Source organism: Lissotriton vulgaris, chromosome 4_1, assembly GCF_964263255.1.
Source record: "Lissotriton vulgaris chromosome 4_1, aLisVul1.2, whole genome shotgun sequence".
NCBI classification, from domain to species: domain Eukaryota; kingdom Metazoa; phylum Chordata; class Amphibia; order Caudata; family Salamandridae; genus Lissotriton; species Lissotriton vulgaris.
This window is the reverse complement of record NC_141691.1, coordinates 1,516,447,505-1,516,460,217: the sequence shown is the minus strand read 5'-3', so window position 1 is coordinate 1,516,460,217 and position 12,713 is coordinate 1,516,447,505. Positions and strand designations below refer to the sequence as shown.

Sequence of the window (12,713 nt, the reverse complement as noted above, 5' to 3'; positions counted from 1 at the left end):
CCAAACTGGCAGATAAAGTGGTTTGAAGATTGTTGGGGATTTTTTGGATAGTGGAGGCCTGCACCACAATGATTTTGGGAGAGGGGTGCTGCAACAAAAAAGACCAGGTTGCCTGGAGCAGGGCAATGGCGTCTGGCAATTTGCCAGCTAACTACAGGGCTGGAATAAGGTTTAGTCCAAGCCCCTTGTAGGGTATCTGTCAAGGCCTCATTAAAAGTTAGGAGAGGTTCATAATTAGTGTAACCAGGCTGTAGGACTTATAGCAGGTTGTTGGTATTCACCTCCATAGTGGGTAAGAGAATGTCAATGACTTTGGCCGCTCTAAGCATACCCTTGGCATATGCAAACTATTCAGTGATCAAGCTAGGAGGGGAAAAAAGGGCTGACTACAGGAAGGTGTCCAGCCAAATTGCATCTTGCAAGTCCTCATAGCAATTATCATCATAGAACTGCGCAAACTCATCACCTTGGTCAGGATCGTTGTCGGAGTCTGTACCAAAACGAGAATGTAAAGAGTGTTGCCTGCCTGAGGGTAAGGCAAGAGCAGAGACGCTTGTCAGATTCAGTTGTGATGTTAGCTGAATTTTGAACCAGCATCGAGTCGGCGTCTGAAAGCACAATCGGGACCACTTTTATTTGGTGGTGAAGTCGACGTACCTGGATTGGATATGGCCGCCGTTGGTACTAGAGCCAAGGGTGGAAGTGGTTCAGAGGATACAATTGCCGTGGAGGGCAACCCTATTGGTGGAAATTCACGCGGTAGGCCTCTCAGCTCTGTGGAGACGAAAGACACACCAGAGGGAGTCAGTAGAGATGCGAAGTGCCAGACCATAACTGAGCAAAAGTCTTTGATTTGGCACAGCATGGCTGAAGGCCCCGGAATCTCTGGTTGTACCAGAAACAGCTTCAGTATCAGCTCCGAGCAGAAATGGGACTTTTGGTGTCACCCACGCGGTTTTGTAAGGGGAGTGAGGAGTGGGACAAAGCAGCAGAATTCCACCGCTACTTCTTATCCTTCTTGTACTTACAGTTCATCAACACACAGTCTCCGCTGGTCTTGGAGTCATGGTCTCGACCTAGACACCAAAGGCAAACCTAGTGGGGATCTGTCACAGGAATCCGTTTGCAAGAGTCCTTACAGGGCATGAAACTGGTCATTTTAGGGGGAAAACATACCATGCACACTGGAAATTTGAAAAGAAATGTCTAACAAAAAGCAGTCTCTTGAGAGAGGAGAAGCTCTGGATCCGCGTCTAGAGGTACCGAAAGAAAGGAACTGCGTAAGCATGCAGGAGTGGCACCTTTAAGTGCCCCACACATCACTTCAAGAGTGGAATTGCATGGGTGCGGAGCCACACAGTGCCATCTTCTGGCACATAGAGGTACTCTGAAACAAGTTTACGGATCCAGGCGGATGCCTGGGAAAATAGTTATAAGGTGAGGAACCTGTGGCTAAAAATCACTATCAGAAACTACATGAATGGCAAGGAAAGCAAAATGTTACCTGTGGACTGCAGACGTATTGTTCCATTCACTAAAGTGACACACGAAGGCCTACCAAAGTAGGCCAGACAAGTGCAGTTAAAAAAATGAAGCCAGACCCATAAAAAAACCCTCAACATGGGAAAAACCTACATTCAATTATTTAATGGCGTCCCATGAAGGCTTTGTAGCACACAAGGTAGGGTGCATGGTATTTAAAAGTGGGAAATGTAATGTTACAATGTCCCTTCAGTGACAAGCCCCTAAAAGTCTTGTTTAACGGAATAAGGATCTGGTTGTCCAGTGAGAAAACTAGGGTACAGATTAAAATATTACTTTGGGTTTTAGACCAGCTAGAAAAATGATGAACCACTATTCCTGACATATTAAAAATCCAATCTAATGGTAATGTAATACTTTTGATATATTTAGGAAAAATAACTTTGATAAACGTATCTATTTCCGTGCTTGACGCTCCTGGAGATAAAAAAAAAACAAAGGCAGTGATAAAGGAGAAGCATAGTAAGAGGTTAACAAAAATAGAAAGAACCGATACCGTGATGAAGTAATGAAGGATCGATGAGGGTAACTGAGAGGTTAGGTAGCATGTGAAAGTTGGGGAATAGAGAGACCAGTTAGTGAGATGTGAGTAGAGAGAAATGAGGGAGAGATGGAATGAAAAACATTTAAGTGAGGTGCAGACAGACCCAGAAAGTTAAGGTAGAGACAGATACGGTCAAATGGATACAAGATGAGAAACTGGAAGGTGGGATAGGAATATGGAGTGGAAGTTGAGAGGGTGAGGAAGAGAGTGAGGGGGTAAAGAAACATGAAGAAGGGCACACCGCATTGGACAGAGGTGAGATTGTAAAATAAATAGGCAGGGAATGTAGGATAGAGATGGAATACTTGAGAGGAAGGTGAGCAGAAAGGTGAGGCATCAAGAGTTGAGATGAAGAGCAAGCAGATGGAGAGAGATGCACAGATAGGCAGAGGGAAAAGGAAAGAGAGGAAAGTACAAGAGGTGAGTTAGATCGTGAGAGACTGGGTCTGAAAGGGTGTAAGATGCAGAGTAGTTTGGAGGGAGCTAGACAGATGTAGAGACAGGTAAATAGGGATGGCATAGAGATTGTTAAGGAGAGAATGAGAGGTATGAGTAGGCACACTGCTCTATAGCAGGGGATAGAATATCGTCAAACAGGATCAGGGAAAAGAGCAGGCTGCTTCAATCTGACTTGCTTTCTACCCACCCTGAAAGCTTGTGGACATTCACAGTGTAAATGCTGTGGGCTCACATATGGATGCTTGCAATGCAGTTAATTCAGAATTCTGTACAGAGGTTACATCCAACAATACTGCATGAGCGTATCTGTGCACACTGAGGGACGTTTCCACTGGTGACAACCAACCTCGAATTGTCCTGTGTGTTAGGGAAGCTGTTACATTACTACTGCCTTACATATACTAGTTGAGTGAGAGAGAAGATAGTGCTCCTGTTATCTGTGGCCCCAGGGCACGCTTAAGAGAGACAAAGAAAGGACTGCACTCCTGTTGCCACTCGTTAGGAAATCTTACATGGAGATTGTGAGAGGGTCTCTTTTTGTGTGGTCATTCCCATTTTATTTGGGCTGATGCTGGTTTTTTTCACTCTGTGCACTGGGGCTTTGCTAATCAGGCTGCAGTGCATGCTCTCCGACTCCAAAAACAGGGCGAAATGGTCTAACTCATAATCGACATTTGACTTTCATATAGGGCCATAGAATATGGTGTCTAAAGTCATGGAAAGTTAAATATCGCCTTTAGGAATACAGCACTACTGTAGCTTCCACTAGTGTGACCAGGCACACATGACTCCAGGCCGGTGTGTTACCGTTACAACGGAACTTTTACAACGTAATGCTGTTACAACGCAGCTATTACATCGTAAATACCATTACAATGCATGCCATTACAACGCATGGCATTACATAGCAGATGGTATTACAACGCATACCATTACATCGTAAGTATTGGTAAGTATTTAATTTTTTTTTTTATTTTATTTAATATGTTATTATTGATTTAATTATTATTAATTGTAAAAAAAATTTATTTCGTTTTTAAATATTATAAATTAAATATATTAATTTAAGTATTTTTTAAAATAAGTATGAGTATAGGAGTATATGTTTTGGGGTACTGATGTATATGTTTTGGGGTGTTTGGGTATTTTTAGGTTTTAGGGCAGTGTTTTGGTTTTGGGGTACAGGGGTGTTTTTAGGTTTTAGGGCAGGGTTTGGGTTTTGGGGTACAGGGGTGTTTTTAGGTTTTAGGGTAGGGTTTGGGTTTTGGGGTACAGGGGTGTTTTTAGGTTTTAGGGTAGGGTTTGGGTTTTGGGGTACAGGGGTGTTTTTAGGTTTTAGGGTAGGGTTTGGGTTTTGGGGTACAGGGGTGTTTTTAGGTTTTAGGGCAGGGTTTGGGTTTTGGGGTACAGGGGTGTTTTTAGGTTTTAGGGCAGGGTTTGGGTTTTGGGGTACAGGGGTGTTTTTAGGTTTTAGGGCAGGGTTTGGGTTTTGGGGTACAGGGGTGTTTTTAGGTTTTAGGGCAGGGTTTGGGTTTTGGGGTACAGGGGTGTTTTTAGGTTTTAGGGCAGGGTTTGGGTTTTGGGGTACAGGGGTGTTTTTAGGTTTTAGGGTAGGGTTTGGGTTTTGGGGTACAGGGGTGTTTTTAGGTTTTAGGGTAGGGTTTGGGTTTTGGGGTACAGGGGTGTTTTTAGGTTTTAGGGTAGGGTTTGGGTTTTGGGGTACAGGGGTGTTTTTAGGTTTTAGGGCAGGGTTTGGGTTTTGGGGTACAGGGGTGTTTTTAGGTTTTAGGGCAGGGTTTGGGTTTTGGGGTACAGGGGTGTTTTTAGGTTTTAGGGCAGGGTTTGGGTTTTGGGGTACAGGGGTGTTTTTAGGTTTTAGGGCAGGGTTTGGGTTTTGGGGTACAGGGGTGTTTTTAGGTTTTAGGGTAGGGTTTGGGTTTTGGGGTACAGGGGTGTTTTTAGGTTTTAGGGCAGGGTTTGGGTTTTGGGGTACAGGGGTGTTTTTAGGTTTTAGGGCAGGGTTTGGGTTTTGGGGTAAAGGGGTGTTTTTAGGTTTTAGGGCAGTGTTTGGGTTTTGGGGTACAGGGGTGTTTTTAGGTTTTAGGGCAGGGTTTGGGTTTTGGGGTACAGGGGTGTTTTTAGGTTTTAGGGCAGGGTTTGGGTTTTGGGGTACAGGGGTGTTTTTAGGTTTTAGGGCAGGGTTTGGGTTTTGGGGTACAGGGGTATTACGACTTTATATAAATTAAATTAATTAAATTAATTTTATTTAATTTAATTAAATTAATAACAATATTTACAATTATTAATTTAATTGTATTAATAAACGATTACAATTAAATTATATTATTTAAAAATGTTTAATTAATTAAATTCTTTTAATTTTATTAAATATAATTATATTATGTATTATTTATAACTTAATTAAATTATAATTATATTTATTGTAATTAATTGCATTATATTATTTTATATTAATGAATTTTTTATATATCATTAATTATATTATTTTAAATATAAAAAAATAATATATTATTAATTTAATTGTATTAATAAACGATTATAATTAAATTATATTATTTAAAAATGTTTAATTAATTAAATTCTTTTAATTTTATTAATTATAATTATATTATGTATTATTTATAACTTAATTAAATTATAATTATATTTATTGTAATTAATTACATTATATTATTTTCTATTTATAAATTTTTTATATATCATTAATTATATTATTTTAAATTACTATAATTAAATTAATTACTGTTTTAATAATGTTATATTATTTTTATTATTTTAAATTAATTTAATTAACTTTATTACATTTTTTAAAAAAAAGATATACTTACCAATACTTACGATGTAATGGTATGCGTTGTAATACCATCTGCTATGTAATGCCATGCGTTGTAATGGCATGCATTGTAATGGTATTTGCGATGTAAAAATCGCGTTGTAACGGAACGCGTTGTAAAACATCGCGTTGTACTGACACCAATCCCTCCAGGCCTACCACTGTAGCCTGGTTGCTGCAATTTAAAACTTGCAGCCCAACCAAAAATTCACTCCCATATTGATAGAGTAGCCCACAAGGCAGGATGCAAGCTAACACTCAAAAGCTATTTTCACTGTACCAAAATCAGCTGGCCCATTCAATTCTTCTAAAATATATTAAATATCCATTCTTTGATCTCCAGCTAGGGACCTACTAGAAAAATCATTAAACAACAATGTTTAATATTTGGTAAAGCACCCAACTTAATGGTGTAGTTGGATTTTGAATAAATATTAAGGGAAAGTAGCTTCTAAAAAGTTATCTTTTCCCTGCCTGAAGCTCCTGCGGGTCAATTTCCATCAGCTTTCTAACTGGAGCCCAGCCAGTGAATAGCTCCTGTTGAGCTGTGAAAACTGCTCCCGGAGCAGAGACAAAAGCTTGGGTGTGGGAGGGTATTTTTGCTCACCTGGCAGGAAGACAATTTGGGGGTGGGCCCAGGAAACTGATTTACTTCTAAGAGGCATTCCCAGTCACAAGTAAATTGTGGTGGCACCTAAAAAGGCTTTTGTGCTTCTAGTCAGGCAGGCACCAAACACGGACGTGGAAAAGCAGCCCCAGAAATGGTAAGAAGTGACAAAGGAGATGGGACTGCTCATTACCCTGACTACATCTCTGGGTGGGCACATAGGTTCCAGACAAGGGAAGAAGGGTTTCTCTACCATGGGAGTTTGAGAGTGAAGGGCACTTTGTGATGGTTTGCAGTAAGGCAAAAAGGACCTTCTGCAAATGTGGGTAGAGTTACCTCTTAACTTTCACACCATTGGTTAGTAAGTGACCACCTACTAGCTAGAGTCAGGCATCAATGTGACATCCCCAGGCACCCTCTTATGGACCTGTGGAAGAACAGAAGGACTTCACCTGCTGTTTAGACCTGTGAGGAGAACTAAAGGCCTAGACCTACTCCCACTTGTACCAAAGTCAAAGAAGTGGACTCCAAGGGTCAGTTGGCTGACCTACTGTGTAAGCTACAGGGCCACAACAAGCTGCAAGGGGTATTTTCCCGGATTTGCTCAGCTGACCAGAACTAACTGGGCCGGACCTGGACTTTGCTGGGAGCCTTGGCTCGAGTGAGTCTTGAATCCTAAGTGCTGTTCCTAAGGTCCTAGGACCATTGGCTATGTCAAACTGAGCTTTCCCCATCACCTCTGAAAAGCTGGGATGTAGAAATGTTTTGGACTCCAAAGCTTTCGGGGTACCGGGCAGAAGCTCACCAGCCTATCCATACAAGGCACAACCTTGCTGGGGTGAAGAAACAGGTTTCTTTCACACTGAGCTTCTTTACAGCAGCGAATCCGGTTCAGCGGGACCTTGCCAGATTCAGCCTTGCCTACCCGTAGGATTCCGAACTCTGAAAAAGAGACTAAGTCTGTAGGTAAAACTCTGGATAAGGCAAAGGCACCAAAAGAATTTGGCGGGCAAGACGACTTAGCTAGGTAAGAAATTCAAATGTTCCCCATTCAGAGCTTTACCCTCTAAACCCAATGGCACCAGCAGGACCATGACCAACACTGATGTGACTTGGTGATGAATTTTTCTGAAACAGCCTTCGGAATTACCTCGCTGAAGGATTCTGCCTTCCGTTTAAAGTCTAAAGGTAAACCCTTGGACTGTGTAGAACCTGGTTGGTGTATCTGGCCAGCGCTCCATCCTAGGCCCCCGTCGACACCAAGCACCGTCTACCATTTTCGCTTTGTGACACTATTTTCATTTAAATCTTCTAAAATCCATATCTACTGTTCACCTTATAGGATTTTTATTCTTGTATTCATTAACTTCTAATCAATGTATCTACACTGGAGTGGGATTTTTAAGGTGTTGTGTTTTTTACTTTTTTTAGTGTTTCTAAGTGCTTTACACATGTTGTCAAAGTTAACCCTGTTTGCTCTGTGTCACAGCTACAAGGGGTTGAGCGCAGGCTTAAATCTCTGACATCTGTAACTGGACCTAACAAGAAAGTGACGTTATTACTTGTGGTCGCCCTCCTTACACTTTCTCTCAGTGATTTATTGGAAAATGGAGGAACTGGCAAGGTGGTAATGTGGTTATTTTCAAACTGGCATAATTGAAATATCTGTTACCTGCAAGATCCATACATTTAGAATGTGCAAGCATAGCAGACTGCCATCCTGGACCTTTGTGGTTCCACTATATTTGTAAAGTAGTAAATTAAATACAATATTTCACGAGCTGTCCTTCAAAATGTAAAACCCACAACTTTCTATCCAATATTTTTATAGAGATTGCTGCAAAATTCATAGTTACCCAAAATTGCCCCCATCCTCCATTGAAAGTAGACCCTTTGTAAGACAATTGCCCTATTACAATGTGTAAACTTAAATGCATAATTTGTATCCACTAATAAATATAAAGTTACACAAGGAAAAATTGAAGCACTTGGCTATGAGTTAATAGTAACAAAGCAAGACATATTTAGTGAGAAATACCTTACAATTAAAGTAAAAGGCTAATTAGTGAAAATGGTTACAAATCTGTTCAGAATTAAACAAGTTTTATTTTGGGGTAATATTGTTTTAATATTATTATTTTTAATCTAATCTTCACACAGCACAGCGTCCTATCCCAGTAACAGAATTATTCAGAATTAATAATTAAGACATTTAATTGCTCAAGGAGTTTCTACAATTGCTTAACAAACATTCTTTTTCAAAATAGAACACAATTTTCTAATTAAAACTAGCAGTGTTGTAAGGAAATGCCTCCTTTTGCATGATCAGTGCCAAGTGTTTGGCCAATGGTTTTTCAGCTCTGAAGATGCACTGAGGCCTGCTAAACAGTACTCCATGCCAGTGCTTTGACCCTTAAAAAGGTATATGCTTTGCCTTGAAAGTAATGGAAAAGCCCAATCTTTCCTTTTAAATAATTATACGTCACCACTAAGGCAGGCCTACTGAGCCCTAAATGCTGAGTACATTATATTAAAAAGTTGGACATGTAGTCCTTCCTTAACTTACATGTCTTGAGAGTGAAAACCCTGCATTGCTGTTTCTACTGTGGAAATGCTAGTCGCCCCAATAGCGATTACAGGGTTAAACGTCGACAGCTCAGCAATGCTCCGTTCTGAATGGGGCTACTAAATGGGATACTTCAAGGTAATAAAAATATTATTCCAATAAACCAACTTGATGCTCAAGTTAAATTTAACGTAACTGTTGCACAAGTGGCAACTTTAGTAAGCAGCCACTTTTTTCCCTAAAGTTTTCAAGTGAAAATTTATGGTTGCTGGCCATAAGACCGCTTTTGCACTTTTGGGAGGAGGTGTGAACGACTATCAGGAAGGAACACAAAGGGCCTGCCATTGGAAGAGTAATGGCTTCTGCCTGGCAGGAAGGCCAAACAGGTTGTGAGCCTATAAGGTGACCTTCAAAGGGAAAGCCGCCTTTGTAGGGCAAATGGTGGACACACACAAGAGCTACTACTCTTTAGCTCTTGCTGACAGGTTGGAGTGGAGGAGAAAAATAGGGAAGCTGTAGTGAAACTTTTTTTCCGTGGGCATGTAGCCCCCAGGTAGCCACAGTTCTGGTGTGGGCTAAGGGCTTCACAGATCAAGAGATGGGTTCTGTCTGTTTGGATTGGGTAGAATAGTGTATTCTGCTATAGTTGTTACACTACACAGGAAGTCATTAGGTAGGAGTGGACCAGGTAGCCCATTGGCTAGTAGTCTCCACCCAAATTGGCCATAAAAAGGACACACACTGGCCATGAAAGTGGCAGTCCTGGTCCCAGGCCACTGATCACATCTGTACTGAAGAGTGAATCGAAGAACTGCCCTGCTGTTCATTAGACCTAATAAAGAGAGGACGCACCAAGGCTAGACATCAGCCGCTGCTCCTTGAGCTAGCAAAGAGAAGACTGCCTGTGGTAGCCTGCTTGAGAAAAAAGCGCCCTCAAACCTCAGACAGAAGAAGAGACTCCAAGAGTCAGCTGGCTGACTTCCAGTTACAGCTTTAGAGAAAAGTTGAAGAAGCCTGACTTGGAGAGTTGGGACCTAAAAACGCCTGACCGCCGCTGACAGCCAAAGTGCAGCCTGGGAGACCGAGACTCAACCCATAAAAGCTGCATCTGAGACGGCTGGGCCCAGAAGACTCGTCAGAATGCACTTTAGTCGCCCAAAAAGGAAGTTACCAACAGTTACCAAAGGGAACTGCTGGTTTCACTGTAACTGGAAACAAGTAGGCCACTTACAAGTGATTTTTGGATGGATTTGGAGGGACATCGGTCCCTGCTGTCAAAGACTCCTCATTGTGTTTATGGACTTAATAGCCGCCCCAAGTACCGCCCCCCCCCCCCCTCCCTGTCACCAGAAATACATCTTCAGCATCCTGTATCCTTTGCATCAGGACCACTACGCTATTGTCAATGGATTTCTCACACGGAGTCTGGAACTGGACTGGAGACTGCTTGGACGGCGATGTATGTGTCCAGCCAAGCTTCTTTGGCACCTGTGACTCACCCCCCTGCCGTAGTTGGTCACCCAAAGTAGGCTGGAGTATAAGTTTACAACTTTATAAAAGTTTTCCAAAGTTTTTAAAGTTTGCCTTCGAGCGTGGTCCATTATAACAATGTATTTCTTTGAATTAAAAAGCAGTGATTTATTGTTCATTTAAAAATTCAAATCTCCAGAATCCCCTTGGATATTTGACACAGAGGTATGATTTGGAAGATAAAAATACACCCTATTTTCATAAATGGGTACTGGATTTTTATCGAGTCTTGTTTGTTATGTTTTGCTGTTTTAGTACTTCTTAATGCTTTACACTTGTTCCTTTGGCAAACCATGAGTGTTCAGAGTCATAGCTCTCCGGGTTGAGCTAAGTTTTCCAACCAAATCTGACTGGACCTAGTGCAGGTGGAGAGTGTATTACTGTGAGTGCTCTTCACAAGTACGCAGTGGTATGTTCACTGCTGATGGTGGGAGGGTAGTAGGTTCTCCTATTTTTATTTGAATTTAAGGATCTCTTTTTGGGGGATAGTCTGTTCATTTATGGTACCTGGACAGTATCCCTTTTTTCTGAAAAGTTTAAGATGTATTTTTACTGCAAGTAATGATTCGGGGATTCCAGTGGCTCCTAACTCTGAGGATGAAGAGTTGATGTGGTTTGAGTACCGCACCACCACGCCATCTTTTCAAATACTTTTTATGCACTATCAAGTTATTTTAGTAGATCCTTCATAAAAGAACGAACTTGGTTTTAAAAAAATATATATACTTTCAAACATTGCCTTTTTAATTATAAATGCATGATAATTTTTGTACACATTTTTTCATTCATAAAGTAGCATCCCAATATTTCATTTCTATATTCTTCCATGTGGATCTGAGATGAGTGTGGAGGTCAAAATAACCATTGAGGGCACAGAAAATTATCAAGAGGCATGACTGATCATGTTGCATTGAACATATAAAATATGTGTATTCATTGTAGTTTAATTATGTTACCATTGGTTGCTGCATAACCTTTTCAGCATACATATTGATAAAAGCAGCAATATGATCACAAAGCACTATCAGATATTGCAATGCGTCTCTCCTCTGTGCACTGGTATCATTTTCTCACTTAGGAAGGACTAGAAAATGGTTACACTTCAACATAAATTTAATATTTTACATAGCGGACTGAAAGAAATACAAAAAGGTGACATTTATTCATTGTGATCCAGATTAATTCATAGTTCTTAAGTCTTCTCTGTAGACAACGCTCATGAACTGTAGTACTCCACTAATCGCTCATCTGTTGGCTTAAGGATTTTCTTTTCAGTCATATTTACCAACCATCCAGGAGCCAAGCCAAAGAAAATTTGACGAGGGTCTTTGCGCATGCTCAACATTTTGTAGCGTTCATCTTTTGTAATGTCTGGTAAAACATAGCCGTATTTCCTTGCAAGTGCAAGCCTGGCTTCTTGGATAGCTGCAGGATCAGCCAGGTAGCCGCGGTTTTTAGCATCAGTGTAGTAACGAACAAGGTCTTCTGGTGGGAGCATGCGTTTCGGTATTGGCTTCCCTTGCACGAAAAATGGCACTGGCTTGCAAAGAATCTCTGCAATAAAGGAATACAACAACTTAGTCAACACAAATCCAAAAGAAAAAAACATTTGAACTGTTCCAGTTAAAACACACCATGGAATAATGTGTGCAACCCGCTATTCTGGTTGATACCAATATACACATTACTTTATCCGACTTACCAGGGGATCATTACTTCACATGGAAAACGAAATTAACTAATGAATGCATATTTAACTGCGGGCATAATCCCCAGGTACTGAGTATTAAAATCACAGCATACAGGATACATTTAGTCCCGTGGAAAATCTACTTGAAATAGTAGATTTCCTATGATGATATGTTTGGGGTTCGGGAGGGTCAAGGCTGTTCCCAAGGAAGTGGTAGGAGTGGCAATGGGGGGGGATTCCGTCCCTGGAAAAAGTAAAAAAAAGTAAAATACATATTCAAACATACATTAGAGGAATAAATGTAGTGGATAGGATGCAATCACTGAAATCTACAACACGTGTAGATTTCTGTGAGTTGGGAAGTTTCTGTTTCAACTATTAGAAATAAACATCCAATAAAGAAGTTATTCACTTCTTTAGAAGGTTTGTGAAATTGCCCCTTTATGTACAGTAGTGTCGTAGCCCTGTTTTGAAACTTTTTTATTCCAATGTCAATAGCGATTACATTTTTTTTTACTTTGAGGACTTTTTTTTTTTTAAAGCTCTCCTGGTTACCTTTCAGTTTAGAGAGCAGCAAAAGATGACAAATACAGCATCCGGTTTGTAACACAAACCAGAGTCTAACCTAGTAGGATGAATTTCCATGACAGATGTTAATTGCTCACTTCCCTGGTCTTGTTATGTTCCTTTACATGCAGTCTGAGTAGTTTGGTTATTAACGGTTACGTGAAATGCTTGTAACTAGCTTCATAATTAAAGTGAGTGTTTATGGCATTTCAGAATGCTAAACCTAATGGTGTGCTAAATTTAAGTTGATTTCTTAATCAGGTGGGCAGGTCTCTGATAGGATGGCAATGAGATGCCCATTGCTTCAAGTAAGCAAGGCATATGTGCCATTATACTTTGTGTACAGTGTACAGC

The 12,713-nt window shown here is 40.6% G+C and overlaps 1 protein-coding gene across 1 annotated transcript in view; it reads right to left on the bottom strand.

Moving 5' to 3' along the window:
* Positions 1-11,197: 11,197 nt before the first annotated feature.
* MRPL15 (mitochondrial ribosomal protein L15) overlaps positions 11,198-12,713 on the bottom strand; it is a 35,626-nt gene continuing 34,110 nt past the window's right edge. Inside the window, exon 5 of the mRNA XM_086965755.1 lies at positions 11,198-11,656. Within this exon, the coding sequence (XP_086821881.1) occupies positions 11,319-11,656 (338 nt within the window). The 3' untranslated portion in view covers positions 11,198-11,318. The remainder of the gene's footprint in view (positions 11,657-12,713) is intronic.